The 17,206-nt window shown below is 45.3% G+C and overlaps 1 protein-coding gene across 2 annotated transcripts in view; it reads right to left on the bottom strand.

The window, feature by feature from the left end:
- Positions 1-650: 650 nt before the first annotated feature.
- LOC147124091 (neurolysin, mitochondrial-like) overlaps positions 651-17,206 on the bottom strand; it is a 60,931-nt gene continuing 44,375 nt past the window's right edge. For both annotated transcript variants that reach the window (XM_085981586.1, XM_085981595.1), the window contains exons 12-13: positions 14,229-14,365; positions 651-13,011 (exon numbers count right to left, since the gene is read on the bottom strand). In XM_085981586.1, the coding sequence (XP_085837712.1) occupies positions 12,850-13,011; positions 14,229-14,365 (299 nt within the window). In that variant the 3' untranslated portion in view covers positions 651-12,849. The remainder of the gene's footprint in view (positions 13,012-14,228; positions 14,366-17,206) is intronic.

Raw genomic sequence — 17,206 nt, 5'->3', positions numbered from 1 at the left:
GCGCCGTGGTCGGAGCTGGGGCTGGGCTCCTCGTGGCGGGGCGTTGCGCGAGGGCACAGTACTGTTGCCGGACCGCGTAAATCTTGTCTGCCTCTTCGGCCAGCGCGACGCAGTCTGCGGTTTCTGCTCGGGCGAGGGCCGCCTGGACTTGCTCGGGGAGTTGAGTAAGGAACAGCTCGCGAAACAGAAAGCACTGGGGCTCGGACCCCAGGAGAGTCAGCATATGGCTCATAAGCTCCAAGGGTTTGGAGTCACCTAACCCTGGTAGCGTCAGTAAACGGCGAGCGCGCTCCGCTTTGGTAAGACCAAATACCTGCAGCAATTGTGTCTTGATGGCGACATACTTGTCAGCATTCGGGGGACTCTTCAGAAGGCTGATGATTCTCGACGCCGTCGAGCTCTCGAGGGCGGAGACCACGTGGAGGTATCTGGTCTGGTCCTGTACAATGTTGCGGAGCTCAAATTGCGCCTCGGCTTGCACAAACCAAGAGGCCGCCTGTTGTTCCCAGAATTGGGGGAGCTTCAAGGCCACTGCATTGGCCTCCATTACTGGCCCATTTTCTGCGTTCACCGCGAAAAACAATCGCGAGGATTCGGGGTCACCAATGTAGGAGTCTCTGCACTCCTAGCAAAGAATCTAATAAACTCACTGGAAGTTAACAAACTGAGTTTAATGTATTAAAACTTTACAAAACAAGAAAATGCAGGAGAAGCTCTAAACAGGTCTTTTCTCTATCACTCCACACGAGGACTGGCTGGCCACGCCCTCTACCTCTGACATCATGACGTCATCACATTTCCCGCCGTTGGGAACGTCACATGACCCACGTGATGACGTCATTGCGTCAGATCGCGATTTTGTCGATCTAGCTCTGTTTAACCAGAGCCAACATTGAAAGGTAATAACATTGATTAAAGACAATTATACAAGTCACTGTGAGAGTCTCTTAGTGGTTTTGCCACAGTAACTTTGTTACTAAAAAAGCAATTAGAAAAGAAAAAAAAAATCCTACAAGCAGAATAAGAACATTCAATCAGATGTAATTTTATATTTCTGCTTTGACCAAAAACAGCAAATGTAGGTGGTTGTGTTAATCCTTTATTGGTTCCACAAAGGACATTATATAATGTACATTGTTTACATCATTCAAGAATATGACCCAGTATGCGTAATATTTGCTTCTATATGGCACACCATATTTATGTTGCATTGTCTTCATTTGAACATTGTGTATATAAATATATATATACATATATATTATATATATATATATATATACACATACATATTTTGTTGACATGACTCTTAATCTAACCTGGACCTATAATCTTGCATTGCTTATTTTCCCCACCTCTTTAAAACATGAGAAAACAGTAATGGTGAAATGTATAAACAGTTTTAAGTTCTAAATTTAATAACCAATATAGAGCCCATGGCACAGATCCAGGTCTTAACCAGGTCTAACAAAGTCTGTAACTCTCTCACATCTGGCAGCTATCTCTTGCCCTGCCAGTACACTTTACACCTAATCTCAGCCTATTACCATCTCGTCTAGCTCTTTTGTTTCTTTCACTTCTTTTGTCCGATCGCAGCCCTGCCTTCGATCTAATTTCTTTTCTTTCCAGTTTTGAAGAAGGGTTCGACCTGAAACGTCAACTCAAATTTCTCTCCACGGATGTTGCCTGACCTGCTGAGTTTTTCCAGCATTTTCTGTTGTTATTTCGGACTTCCAACATCTGCAGTATTTTGCTATTGTACTTAATTGTATAACTTCTTATATTGTAAAGTAGACCAAAAACGAACAAAGTTACAATCAGGTTATCCATGAATGGAATTAATCACATTGTTCACAATTGCCGACCAAGTATGCTATCTATGAGCACAAAAACCAGTGCAAGCAGAGAGGGAGCTTTACATAACAACATAAGCAATAGGAGCAGGAGTAGGCCATTCGGCCCCTCGAGCCTGCTCCGCCATTTAATGAGATCATGGCTGATCTGATCTTGGGCTCAGCTCCATTTTCCTGCCCGCTCCCCATAACCCATCACTCCTGTATTGTTCAAAAATCTGTCTATCTCCACCTTAAATATATTCAATGACTCAGCCTCCACAGCTCTCTGGGGCAGAGAATTCCACAGATTTACAACCCTTTAAGAGAAGAAATTAATGCTCAATAGCTCAAGATGAAGAAGGAGCAGCGCTCCGAAAACTTGTGATTTCAAATAAAGCTGTTGGACTATAACCTGGTGTTGTGTGACTTCTTACATTTGTCCACCCCAGTCCAACTCCGGCATCTCCACACCATGGCTACTATTGAGAAGGCAGGTATTGAGGTCCTACCGTCAGACTTTCAGGAGCTAGGGAGGAAGTTAAAAAGTAGGACCTCAAAGGTAGTAATCTCTGGATTACTCCCAGTGCCAGCGAGAGTAGAAACAGGAAGATAGGGAGGTCAATGCGTGGCTTGAGGCATGGTGCAGGAGGGAAGGCTTCAGATTCTTGAGGCATTGGGACCAGTTCTGGGGCAGAAGGCACCTATTCAAAAGGGACAGGTTACCCCTCAACAGGACTGGGACCAATGTCCTGACAGGGAGGTTAACTAGTGTGGTTGGGGAGGGTTTAAACTAAATTGGCATGGGGGTGGGTACCAGCATGTAGAAGCAGAAAAAGGAATAAGGTGCATAAAGGAGGGAGTGTTGGATAGTACTAGAGAAGGAAATAGTACCATATTAGATAGGAGCAGACTAAGAAGGACTACGAGGAATACAAAGACAGGTTTGGAATGCATGTATGTAAACGCACAAAGTGTGGTGAATAAGGTTGGTAAGCTACAAGCACAATTAGCTGTGTGGAAATATGATGCAGTGGCAATAACGGAAACATGGCTTAAAATGGTGAGGACTGGGTGCTTATTATTCACAGATACAAGGGGCTCGATTTTCATTGGGCGATTGAGGCGGGATTGGAGGCATGTGGGGGGTTAAAATTGCAAAAACTGGTGGGCGGGCCCAACCCCGCCTCCATCCCGCCTCCAAGCAATTTTCATTAAATCGTGTCTAATGGTCCCGTCTCCGTCCCACCTCCAAGAGGTGGGATAGGCCGTTAAGGCCCTTAACAAGCACTAAATTGCCTCTATAATGCCATTTTGAAAGGCCTTTGTGATTTTAACCCTTTCCCCACGTGAAGCACGCCTGTTCTGAAACACGACGGTGAAACCTGGTGGTAGCACATTTGGATTGCTGACTATCAGCTGCAGATCAACCATTAAATAGGAGATTTGATCAGCCATCATTTACAGGTGGCAGGACTTTGTTGTCTCAGGTCTGGGGGAACTTTTAGAAGGCATAACCACAGCTGTGGATGTTTGGAGCCTGACACCCATCTCCAGTGTGACCTCCTGGTCTGGCCGCCTTGACTGAGCGCTTCCTCAATTGAGGCATACACCAGAAGCATGGGAGCCATTTATTTCCTTCCCTTCTGGACATTAGATGAGGATGAAGACCAGCCACGGCACCAGCAGATCCATGAACTGCAGCACCAACAACAGCAGCACCAACAGGAGCGCCAAGCTGTTGCTCACCCACCTGAAGCTGCACAGGCCAGAAGGGACAAGCGCATGGAAGCCCGTCGGCGCAGGAGATACCCCCCAAACAGGGTCTACAGACATAGGGTCAGCTACCTCAACATGTCTGAGCAGCAGTGCCAAAGGCGGCTCCGACTTTCGCGAGAGGTAGTGGGTGATATCTGTACAATGCTGCAATAAGACCTGCAGCCCAGAGGACCAGGTGGACAACCCTTACCAGTGGCCATCAAAGTCACCACCGCACTCAACTTTTTTGCCTCAGGCTCATTCCAGGGATCAGCAGCAGACATCAGTGGCATTTCCCAGGCGGCCGCACACAGTTGCATCACGCAGGTAACCGATGCCCTCTTTGCCATCGCGCACAATCACATCCATTTCACCAAGGATCAAGCAAGCGTCACGGCGCGTGCGGTTGGATTAGCTAATCTGGCAAGCTTTCCAAGGGTGCAGGGCGTCGTTGACTGCACACGTGGCCCTTAAGGCACCCCATCGCAACCCAGGTATTTTTGTCAACCGCAAGGGCTTCCACTCCCTCAACGTTCAGCTGGTGTGTGACCACAAGAAGGACATTTTGCATGTTTGTGCCAAGTACACTGGCAGTTGCCATGACTCCTTCATACTGCGCCAGTCGAGTGTGCCTCCGCTATTCAGTCCGCCAGACCAACTTAACAGATGGCTACTTGGAGACAAGAGCTATCCCCTGAAGACGTGGCTAATGACACCGTTGAAGAGCCCATCCAATGAAGCTGAGGAGAGCTACAACTCCAGCCACATTTCCACCAGATCCATTATTGAGCAAACCATCGGTTTGCTGAAGATGCGCTTCAGATGCCTGGATAGATCAGGTGGAGCCCTGTAATACTCAGCAGTCAGGGTCTCCAGAATCGTCGTGGTTTGCTGTGCACTTCACAACATGGCACAGCGTCATGGCTTGCAGATTCCTGAGGACCAAGTGGCTCCTCACATATCCTCCTCAGATGAGGAGGAGGAGGAGGTGGAGGAGGAGAGCGAAAATGAACATCTTGCAGAGGCCCATCAACGAGTGGCAGCAGTACATTGCTGCCCGGGATGCAAGGAACGCACTCACCTTGGCCAGATTTGCTTAGCCTAGCCAATCAAGCACTTTTGTCTCGCAGCTTCTTACCTGAGCATCGACAATGGCCAAGAACCAGCGGATTCCTAGCAATTTGACCACCATACTGACAATTGCAAATAATCCTAAGCCCTCAATGTGGAAGTCCCATTGGCGAAATGACACACGCCACAACTACAGCAGTAGCCATCAGATTTTTTATTTACAGTAATCATCTGATGGCTTTTTAACATAAAACATCAAATTTCACCCAAGTGACTACTCTTGTGACTATCTGTGCAGTATCTTTCTCTTTCACGTGCTCCTACGTGGTGCTTCCCCTGTGGCTTCAGCAGATGTGGAGGCCCCTTGCTCACTTTCTTGCTGCTCCTGTCTCGACACTTTTGGCAGGCGTCCTCTGGGGTTGCGAGCCTGTGAGGGCTCGCCGACAGTCTGCTGCTCCTGCGGCTGTGCAGGGATTGAGATGCCGATCTCAGTTGGGTGTGGACTCTGGTGGGGCTCTGACCGAGGGCTCTGCAGTGGCATGCAAGTGTGAGCGCTTGGAGAGAAGCCCCCACTTCCTTGATGTCTGACACCAACTTCCCTCTCATGGGTCAGGTTCCCCTCAGCGCTTGCAAGTGGCTTGAGAGTACTTTGCTGCACATCAGGGGGGCCATGGGGACCCGTATCTGCACTGGCAGTCCTACTCAGAAGGACTTCCATGAAGGTTTGGTTTCTCTGTTCAATAGATGACCATCGCTCCTCCAGAGATGTCATTCTATTCAGAACACTCACCAATGTTTTCTGCACTCTGACGACTTATCACCTCCATGGAGGTTGCCATCCTTTCCATGGTGATGCGTTCATGCGCCAATGACTCCACAAAGGCTCTGCTCATGTTTGCAATGGACTCCTCCATTCACTCCACACTCGCAGTGACCCTGGAGACAAAACCTGCCAGAGACTCCTGCATCTGTTCCTGGAGTTCCAGCACCACTGATCTTGTGGATGGACCCAGAGGCAGAGGGTCGACATGCAGCTGAGCTGAGCTGGGAGAGTCCTGCACCCTCCGACTAGGACTCTCCACTGCTGTCCCTGTCTACACCTGATGCTCACTTGTGAGCTGTGATACACCAGGTGACAACTCTACTCTATGTCCCGAAGGTCCCACCGAGGTGTGAGTGTATGCGCTGGTGCAGGGTGCGCTTAATTCTGCTGATGCTGCACCCTCAAGAGGTTGCAGCTTCCTCTGAGGAGTCTTGAGGCTCATGCTCTTCCTCCTGGCTAGTGGGGATGGGTGCTTGCGATGGTCCTGTGGGGGAGTAAAGGAAAGAGTCAGAGATGTGAGGCCAAGGTTACATGCACATTGCATATGATCATAAGTCCATCTGTTAGAGCTTCAGAATCATTATCAGCGACTCATGCAATGTCAATGAGATGGAAAACTATTCTGTCACCAGCTTGCTTTGATGCACCCGTCTGTCCGTCCCCCACTTGCGCATCGTCCTCCACTCCCACGATCGCCAGGACTGCATCCTCCCAGGGAGTGAGGTGGGCTACTGAGGGTGGCCCTCCTCCTGTCCTCGCTCTTTCTCACTTATTGTGAGCTCTCTTTTCCTGCAATGAGGGAGACAAGTGGAGGTTGAGTGAGAATGATGGAGTGAGTGTAGAGAATCCATAGCATAGATGCTTAGGAGACAAAGATGGAGTGAGGTGGCAAGACCAAGGGCCCTCCCTGTGTGTTGTCAGTTGTTTTCAAAGCATCACAGTGATAGGGAGTGTGAGGGCTGCATAGTCGAAAAGTTAGGTGAATGTGACCATAGAGAGAGGGGGAATGGGTAAGGGTGCATGGATGTCAGTGTCAAGTGGGATGTGGAGGAAGAGATTGCTAAAGCTGAGTGCTGGTGAGGAGAGGCAATGGGGATCAGATTGAGGGTGATGGGAAATTCATACTCACTTTTCCAGTGCGCAGATCATGAAATCTCTTCCTGCACTGAAGCCAGGTTCTGCGGGTTACTGACAATGAGTTGACCTCCTCTGCCACCTGGATCCACACAGCCTTGGTTTGCTGGGGAGGCTTCTTCTTCCCTGAAGAAGGGAAGAGCACCTCTTTATGTGCTCTTGCTCCCTCAACTAAAGCCTGCAGGGCAACGTCATCGAAGCGGGGTGCAGACCTAGGTCTCTGGCTGGCCCTTCTTCCTGCAGGTGCCTCTCACTGCAAAGGCCAAAAGGTTGGCAGTCTGCAGAAGAAGCAAGGCTTGTTGCAGACCTTAAATACAGCAGCAATGATGATGTCATCGGAGGCGACTTTCAGACTGGAAAAACTCATTGGCCATGGGTTCCCACACGTTGGAACTCAATTGGCCAATTAAGTTAAAATGGCATCATTTTCCCACATCGATTTAGAATTGGGTGGCTAACATGAAATGCGGATTACACGACCCCAGCCTGCCCCAGTATCAAAATCCAGCCCAAGCTGTTCAGAAAAGATAGGGAAAGAAAAAAGGGAGGTGGGGTGGCAGTACTGATTAGGGAAGACATTGTAGTGTTGGAGAGAGGATATCCTTGACGGGGCAAGGACAGAATCCATTTGGTTAGAGTTGAGAAGCAAAAAGCGTATGATCACACTATTGGGGATATTCTATAGGCCTCCAAATAGCGAGAGATAGAGGAGCAAATCTGCAGGGAAATCACAGAGATGTGCAAGAACTATACAGTGGTAATATTGTGGATTTTAATGACCCCAAATATCGATTGGGGTAAAGGGAAAGGAGGGGGAGGAATTTCTGAAATGTGTTCAGGAGAACTTCCTTGAATAGTATGTTCTCGGCCCAAATAGGAAGGAGGCATTGCTGGATTTGGTGCTGGGGAATGAGGTAGGTCAAGTGTCTGTGGGAGAACACTTGGGTAAGAGTGATCATCGTATCATAAAGTTTAAATTAGTAATGGAGAAGAGTAAGGAACAATCTAAAGTAGAACTTCTAAATTGAAAGAGGGCTAACTTCAATGGGATGAGAGAGGATCTAGCCAGGGTAAAATGGAACCAAAGATTGACAGGCAAAACAGTAACAGAACAATGGGTGATCTTTAAGGAGATGTTTCAGGTACAGGCTAGGTACATTCCAACAAGAGGGAAAGGTAGGGGAATCAAAGCCAGGGTTCCTTGGATGACGAGGGAGATAGAGAATATGATGCAAAAAAGGTGTATGATGCATATCAGGTGAATTCTTCAAGTGAGAACCAGGCCAAATACAATAAGTTGAGAGAGCAAGTGAAGAGGAAAATAAAACTGGCAAAGAGAGAATATGAGAGTAGAATGCAGTTAACATAAAAGGGAACCCAAAAATCTTCTACCAGCATGTAAATAGTAAGCGGGTAATAAGAGGCAGAGTGGGGCCTATTAGGGACAAAGAAGGTGATATATGCTTAGATGTGTAGGGCAAGGCCAGAATACTTAATGAGTACTTTGTAATGGTGTTTACTAAGTGGATGCTGACAAAATATCGGTAGAAGCGGAGATGGTAGAGGTAATGGATAGGGTGAAAATTGATAGGCTGGATATGCTTACAGTAGATAAGTTGCCTGGTCCATATGGCTTGTATCCCAGGTTGCTAAGAGAAGTGGGGGTGGAGCTAGTGGAAGGGCTTGCCATAATCTTCCAATCTTCCCGAGATATGGGGGAGGTGCCAGAGGATTGGAAAGTGGCAAATATGATACTTTTGTTCAAGAAAGGGTGCAAGGACAATCCTAGTAACTACAGGCTGGTCAGTTTAACATCAGTGGTGGGTAAGGTTTTAGAAACAATAATCAGGGAAAAAATTAACAGGCACTTGGAGAGGTTTAAGTTAATTAATGAGAGCCAGCACGAATTTGTAAAAGGCAGATCATGTTTGACTAATCTAATTGAATTTTTTGATGAAGTAACAGAGAAGGTTGATGAAGGGAATGCAGTGGATGCTGTCTATATGGATTTTAAGAAAGCATTTGACAAAGTACCACATAAAAGGCTGGTTAACAAAATTGAGATTCATGGAATAGGTGGGTCAGTGTCAGCTTGGATAAGAAATTGGCTTAAGGACAGAAAACAGTGAGTCGTGGTAAATGGTTGCTTTTCAGACTGTAGGATGGTAGACAGTGGTGTTCCCCAAGGGTCAGTGCTAGGACCACTGCTTTTTTTGATATATATATATATGATAATGACTTGGATATTGGAATTCGGAGTAAAATTTCAAAATTTGCCGACGATACCAAATTTGGAGGTGTGGCAAACCATGAGGAGGATACCAATCGACAGGACATAGAAAGGCTAGCAGAATGGGCAGATGGAATTTAATACAGAGAAGTGTGAGGTGATGCATTTTGGCAGAAGGAATAGGGAGAGGCAATATAGACTTAATGGCACAGTTCTAAAGAGTGTGCAGGGACAGAGGGACCTGGGGGTTCATGTGCATAGATCTTTGAAGGTGGCAGAGAGAAAACGGGGAATTACAGACCGGTAAGCCTGACATCGGTAGTGGGGAAAATGCTAGAGTCCATTATAAAAGATGGAATAGCAGATCACTTGGAAAACAGTGACAGGATCGGACAAAGTCAACATGGATTTACAAAAGGTAAATCGTGCTTGACTAATCTACTGGAATTTTTTGAGGATGTAACTAGTAAAATAGATGAGAACCAGTGGATGTGGTGTATTTGGACTTTCAGAAGGCTTTCGATAAGGTACCACATAAGAGATTAGCGTGTAAAGTTAAGGCACATGGGATTGGGGGCAAGGTATTGACTTGGATAGAGAACTGGTTGGCAGATAGAAAGCAAAGAGTTGGAATAAATGGGTCTTTTTCCGAGTGGCAGGCAGTGACTAGTGGGGTACCGCAGGGATCGGTCCTTGGACCCCAGCTATTCACAATATATATTAATGATCTAGACAAGGGAACTAGATGTAATATCTCCAAATTTGCAGATGACACAAAGCTGGGTGGACGTGTGTGCTGTGAGGAGGATGCCAAAAAACTACGGATGATTTGGACAGGTTGGGTGATTGGGCAGAAGCATGGCAGATGCAATATAACGTGGATAAATGTGAGGTTATCCACTTTGGTGTCAAAAACAGGAGGGCAGATTATCTGAATGGCAATAGATTGGGAGAAGGGGAAGTGCAGCGAGACCTGGGTGTCCTTGTGCACCAGTCGCTGAAGGTAAGCATGCAGGTGCAGCAGGCGGTTAAGAAGGCAAATGGTATGTTGGCCTTCGTAGCGAGAGGGTTTGAGTACAGGAACAAGGATGTCTTAGGGCCTTGGTCAGACCACATCTTAAGTATTGTGTGCAGTTTTGGTCGCCTTATCTGAGAAGGATATTCTTGCCATGGAAGGAGTTCAGCGAAGATTCACCAGGCTGATACCTGGGATGGCAGGAATGATATATGGGGAGAGATTGGGTCGATTGGGCTTGTACTCGCTGGAGTTTAGAAGAATGAGAGGGGGTCTCATTGAAACTTATAAAATTCTGGCAGGACTGGACAGACTAGATGCAGGGAGGATGTTCCCGATGGTCGGGGAATCCAGAACCAGGGGTCATCGTCTAAGGATAAGGGGTAGGCCTTTTAGGACAGAAATGAGGAGGAATTTCTTCACCCAGAGAGTGGTGAACCTGTGGAATTCTCTACCACAGAAGGCAGTAGAGGCCAATTCATTAAATATATTCAAGGAGTTGGATATATTTCTTAAGGCTGAAGGGATCAAGGGGTATGGGGAGAAAGCAGGTACTGGGTACTGAACTTGGATGATCAGCCATGATCGCACTGAATGGCGGAGCAGGCTCGAGGGACCGAATGGCCTACTCCTGCTCCTATCTTCTACGTTGGACATATTGAGAGTGTAGTTAGCAAAGCATATGGGATCTTGGGCTTCAGAAATAGAGGTATTGATTACAAAAGCAGGGAAGTTATGCTGCCTTTATAAAGCTCTGGTTAGGCCACAACTAGAGTATTGCCTCCAGTTCTAGTCACCACACTTTAGGAAGGATGTGAAAGTCCTTGAGAGGGTGCAGAGATTTACCAGAATGGTTCCAGGGATGAGGGATTTTAGCTACGAAGTTAGGTTGGAGAAGCTAGGGTTGTTTTCCTTGGAGCAAAGGAGGTTGAGGGGAGATTTGATAGAGGTGTACAAGATTATGATGGGTTTGAATAAGGTAGACAGAGAAAGGCTGTTCCCATTAACTGATGGTGCAAGGAATAGGGGACACAGATTTAAGGTTTTGGGCAAGAGATATCGGGGGGATGTGAGGAAGAACTTTTTTACACAACGAGTTGTAATGACCTGGAACTTGTTGTTGACGGAAGCGGTGGAAGAGGAGACGATCAATGATTTCAAAAGGGAATTGGATAGGCACTTGAGGGAAATAAACTTGCAGGGCAACAGGGATAGAGCCGGGGGAATGGGACTGACTGGATTGCTCTACAGAGAGCCGGCACGGACTCGACGGGCCGAATGGCCTCCTTCTGTGCTGTTATGACTTTATAAGGCATGTTTCACTTCCACCGCCCCATCCCAAAAAATTTAATATTTACAGCTATTTAATAACTTAAAGGCATAGATTATTTATTTGAAGGCAAGTTTCCTGTTTTCCAAAGTAAAATCAGCGATAAATAATAAAATCCTCATTTACTGATTTAATAATTCTTTTAAATTTACTGAAATGCTTTATTCTGAGCCAATATAGATCTGAGATTTTTATTCTTCATATTCATAATCTATTCATTTGTTAAATAAGCAGAGTGGTTCATGTTGGATTGGTTTAATTTTAAAACAAGTCAACTTTATTGCCGACATAGAGATCTTCGGGTTGGGCTGGGCAACTCTGGTGGCATTAATTACAGTAAGTATTTCTGTACACCCGAGAGTTACTTGGCTGCAAACTGGGTGAGGGAGCAACTTTAAAGCGGCCCGACCATTGCTCCAGAGCAAACTCAACTCAGGAAGCCATGCTACAGGCTGGAAGATTTCTATAATAATCAACAAATAAATTCAGATATATTTTAGATTGCAACCGTTTATCTTTTATCTTGAAGCAGCTTCAAGATAAGCAAAAAGACCTCAAACTTGTCCGCCCAGAACTAGGACATTTCTAAGCAGTTTGGATCTCTGCCCTGGAATCCAATAACATGTCTCCCCTTATCACCCACACAAGACATGCCTGCCGAGGAAGATGAAGGCTGGTAGCACATCACTGTCTTGTCCCAACAACACAGAAAAATGACCCAAACCAACACTCCAGAAAAGGTGGCCCGTGCCATGTAACTGTACCTAATAAGAATATAAGAAATAGGAGCAGGAGTAGGCCACTTGGCCCCTCGGGCCTGCTCCGCCACTCAATAGGATCATGGCTGATCCGACCTTGGCCTCAACTCCACTTTCCCGCCCACTCCCCATAACCCTCGACTCCCCTGTAGCTCAAATATCTGCCTATCTCCGCCTTGAATATATTCAATGACTCTGCGCCTCCACAGCTCTCCGGGGTAGAGAATTCCAAAGATATGACGAACCAAGGGCGTAAAACCATACTGAACCAATCATGCTGTCAGACTCACTATATCAAATGTATCTTCCTGTTAATGCCTTAAATAAATAGACCTGCAACAATATTTAAAAAGACAGTCTGTATTAAAAGTCTGTCTTTATCAAATATCATCATCATAGATTAAAATATGCTGTGGATTTCTTGTGAAATATTTGTATTATACTGACTGGACTTGTAATCAACTGTTAATCACTCAATAAACATGCAGCGATGGAGGTCACAATTGTTAACCTTTCCATCTGGCTTTTCTCATCAGTAACATGGTCTTTATTTACTGCTGCATATGCCAGGACACTTGCTGCAGGCCAAAAAAAGGACAAAAAACAGAAACAAAACTGCATTCAAATAAGATACTATGGGTGTGATTACATGGCTGTAACTACATTTTTTGTTCGGGTGACCATTATAGGCAACATAAGCTTTGCTTTGCGATTTGTGATCTCTATTTGAATTACAATGATTACTTTATAAATAAGCCTCAGTTATCCATTATTCTTTCCGCAATGTGAACAGACATTGTGCATAATACGCTTAAGGGGTGAACTTGAACCATGCAATGATAGTATTGGTGCAATGTGACTCCATTCATCTGCACGTATATCTTGGTCTTGGTGCAGAAATTTAGCCTTTAACAGGAGAACTCTCTTGTTGCTTGATCATCAATCCTTTGCTTAGAAGGAAGGCCTTTTGATTGGGTTCACGTCCAAGGAGGTTTTTGAGCATGTCCATGCCATCTAAAGTTCCGCCCGGTTTGAGGATAAAGTTTCTGTACTTTATACCAACCTATTGATGGGAAAAGGAAAGTCTTACTGGTGTACTGTACTTTAATGTATGTTACTTTTCAAAGTGTGCCAACAATTAATAATCATTTAAATATTGCCATCCCTATATATTACCCTTACTCTGGGTTACTCAGAGGTTACTCTGGTGTTAATTCTTTCACATAGAAAAGCAGAAAATGACTTCTGTGGATCCACTGCTGGGAGTTTAAGTCTGTGGAGGATATCAGTCAATGATAAAGGCACTAGCAAAGTAGATCATGTATCTATTTTATTATTCTCCACCTACTTGGAGTTCTTGCTGGCAAAGGTTATCTGCTTGAAGCAGGCCAGGAAGTTGCAAGGAAACGTGTGCAGTAAAACGTTTGGCTGAAGAGATGGTTCTCTTCCCATCAAATGGCAACTGTTTGATTTACTCAACTAGCCATGAAGCCTGTTTGTGGTGTTAATTTCCCTCGGCTGGGGTTCCTGAAGGAGTAAATAATTGCCAAGATATTCTAAAATTTCTAGTGCAATCAACACAGCAGGACAGTACGTCTTTCCAATCTGCACAGTTGCATCTGTATTTTTGAAGCAAATAAAATGGAGATAGGATTACAGAACCATTTTTAGTAAGAATTTCAGAGGATGTGCAAAGCGAGCTTAGTCATTATCACTGCTGAGTTAAAGAGGCTCCAAGCACGATACTGTAATTCACTAACCCGCCCTGCAGACACCAAGGCTAGCTGTAGCACCATTTTGTTTTACGTGGATCTCCCTTGGTGCTGCTCATGGTAGGTCGGAGAAGGTTGTTTTAGAAGAACAGCAGTATTACATCATGTGACATTTTAATAGTTTCTTTCTTTAAAATAGTTTTGCAAGACTTTGATATGTATGGTTAGACACATATTGGAACAAGTTTCGCTTTTTGTTTTCAAAATTGATAAATCCCAGTTGCCTGAAGTCTAACCAATTCACGGGAGGCCATGGAAGAATCGTAATGTGAGTGAGAAGGATCACCTGACATTTTGAGTGTGGGCATAAGAACTTAAAAGGGCAGTCTCTCATGATTTTTATCCCATTGACAACTTGGGCTATTCAAAACATTGTATTTGGAAGATAATCATATAAGATAAATAACTGTTAAATGATACAGTTTTCTTATCCTGTGACAATCTGAAGCTACCCAAATACTTATTTCAACAGAATACCAGTGTAGAAAAAAAACCTGCAATGTTTTACCATAGGATCCATTATATGATTATTTTTGAAGAGGCTGTAGAACATGTCCATGGAAAAAACCTCACTGAACAGGTATCCATAGTACTGACCATCATAGCTGTCTGCCAGATGCCCAAAAGTAGCAGGCATATTTGTTCCTGAAAAACAAATCAAGCAAACAAAAAAAAAAGCTCAAACCATACATGAAATATAAAAGATTGCAGTTTACCCTATTTTTTTTCAGTACTGCAAATGAAGGCACATTCTATGGTTCAATGCATTATTTATTCTCTGTTATAAGATCCTGTTTCAGAATACTTGTGTGGACCATCATAGGAAGTTGGCATTACAGCAACAAGGCAAAAAATATTGGTTGAGAGTTCTTTTTTGTCTGTACCAAATGGCGTATAATGTGGGGAAATGTGTGAAATTATCCACTTTGGTAGGAAGAATGGAAAAGCAGAATATTTATTAGAAGGGGAGAGACTGGTAAATTCAGAGGGATTTGCAGGTCTTTGTATACAAATCCCAGAAAGTTAACATGCAGGTACAGCAAGCAATTAGGAAGGCAAATGGTATGTTATACTCCAATCCCCTTGAAATAAAGGCTAAGAGTAAGGAAGTCTTGCTACAATTGTACAGGGCTTTGGTGAGACCACACCTGGAGTACTGTGCACAGTTTTGTTCTCCGTACCTAAGGAAGGATATACTTGCCTTGGAGGGGATGCAACGAAGGTTCACTAGGTTGATTCCTGGGATGAGAGGGCTGTCCTATGAGGAGAGATTGAGTAGAATAGGCCTGTATTCTCTGTAGTTTAGAAGAAGGGGAGGCGATCTCATTGAAATGTATAAAATTCTTAGCAGGCTTGACAGGGTAGATGCTGAGAGGCTGTTTCCCCTGGCTGGAGAGTCCAGAACTAGGGGTCATAGTCTCAGGATAAAGGTCAGCCATTTAGGACTGAGATGAGGAGAAATTTCTCCACGCAGAAGGTGGAGAATCTTTGGAATTTTCTCTACCCCAGAGGACTGTGGAGGCTCAGTTGATGAGTATATTCAAGACTGAGATCGACAGATTTTTGGGCACTAAGGGAATCAAGGGATATGGGGATAGGGCGGGAAAGTGGAGATAATGTAGAAGTTCAGCCGTGATCTTATTGAATGGCAGAGCAGGCTCTATGGGTCAAATGGCCTACTCCTGCTCCTAATTCTTATGTTCTTACATACCCCTTAAATTGCCGCCAAGGAATCACCCTCCGCTGAATGATCTATATTTAAATAGCAGATTAATGGAGGAAATCTGTCATCAGATGTATTTTCCTTCATATATGTCATAGCCAATGTTCCGTACAAGGTGTATGACCTCTCTGCTGGTCCCACAGAGCCCGGGACTGATTTTTTCAATGTAAAATTTCACTCATGTGTGAAACTTTGGGGCCGTACACCCAAAAAAAAATAAGAGGGAACATTGGCCGTAGCCATGGTGACCGTTGTTAAGGAGGCCGGGTGCTGTTAACTTTTAAATAACCAGCAAGCTGAATGCAGTCAATCGTAAAATGGCTGACCCAGTCAGCAACATGCCAAATTTAAACTTGCAAAAAATTCCGCTGCGGTCTTGAGCCTGCCGAGAGGCAGCCGACCAGGCTCCACTGCTGCAGGTTCCCGAGGCCTGTAGCAGGGACATTCATTCCCCCTCTCCCACCAGTGACGGACTTCCCAGGACCACTCAAAATCCAAAGGGAGCTCAACAATATCTGAATTAGCTGACCGAGGAAAATCCAGGGTCAGTGTTGGGAATCAGGGGCAGGCGCAAAGTCCGCCCGCTGCAGTTTAGGTGCAATTACCACCGAAGAGGAAAATCCTGTCCTCTGTCTCCAAGAAAAATAAATCTGATACACAATCTAATAGAGACAATGGAGGGAATTTTAACTCCCCCCTTTTGCAGGGCGGGTGGGGGGAAATGGGCAACCCAACACCAACCCACCCACTTCCGGTTTTAACAGAGGCTGGTCGGGGTTGCGTGCAACCAACCAGCTCTCGGGAGGCGGGTCGGTCACTAAAATAGTTTAAGGAGGCTGCGTGCCTACAATTTAAGTAAAATTTTATTTTTAAACACCTGCAGGCCGGTTTCCCAGGCATCAGGGAACCCGGCTGAAGAGAGGCGAGTCGGGCCTGATCCATCAGGAAGTGCCTTTACAGCACTTCCTGTAGGCCAGGAGGAGCAGGAGTGCTTTGCCCCGGCCCACCAAGCTACCCCTTTTACCACTCTGCCGACCCCCCGCGGCACCCCCGATGTTCGACAGCCCCATGACCGATGTCAGATCTCCCCTCCCCCCGCAATGTCGGACTTATCTCTGATCCCCCCACCCCCCTACTTTCCAGCCCGACAGTCTGTCAAGCTGGCTGTCGGGTGGGAAAACTGTTGAATTTTTTTTTTTTTTTTTTAAATAGGTCCTGCTTTTAAATAGGATAAAAAATATATAAAAAGCTAGGAGAATTGTGATTTTAATGGCAATATAACACATGGGGAATTTTATTAAGATTTACTGCAGCAGAAGCTTTAATACTGCACAGTAGGAAATGTGCTTCCAGGATGAGCTTTAGTAACCATTAGAAATGCACAAAGTATTCAGCTCATGGTTCCCTTTGGATTATTGATGGTCTGATGAAAGCTAGTCACACATATCTTTAAGCATAGATTCCACCTGCCAGAAGAAAAGGCGAATACTGATTCTTTACAGTCCTTCAAGGTAGAGATAGGTGGACTTATGGAAAAAAGAGGTCACCACAGCATATGGAAGATAAGAGTAAACCATTCTAGATAATAATTAATAGCTTGGGACCCCCTGGGGCTTGGCTGTGTGGGGGTCAGAGAGGAATTCTTGACGGAAGGTCTCCTGAATTGGCCACAGCTCTCTGGTTTTCTTGGCTCCCACAAAGGGGTGGGTTGGGGTGGGAGGGGCGAAGGAAGGATCTGTATATGGGGAGGGAATTCTCTTCTC

Source organism: Somniosus microcephalus, chromosome 1 (genome assembly GCF_052327205.1).
Source record: "Somniosus microcephalus isolate GS21.2 chromosome 1, FLI_Smic_1.0, whole genome shotgun sequence".
NCBI classification, from domain to species: domain Eukaryota; kingdom Metazoa; phylum Chordata; class Chondrichthyes; order Squaliformes; family Somniosidae; genus Somniosus; species Somniosus microcephalus.
The sequence above is the reverse complement of the archived record's forward strand: the minus strand, read 5'-3'. Positions and strand labels throughout refer to the sequence as shown.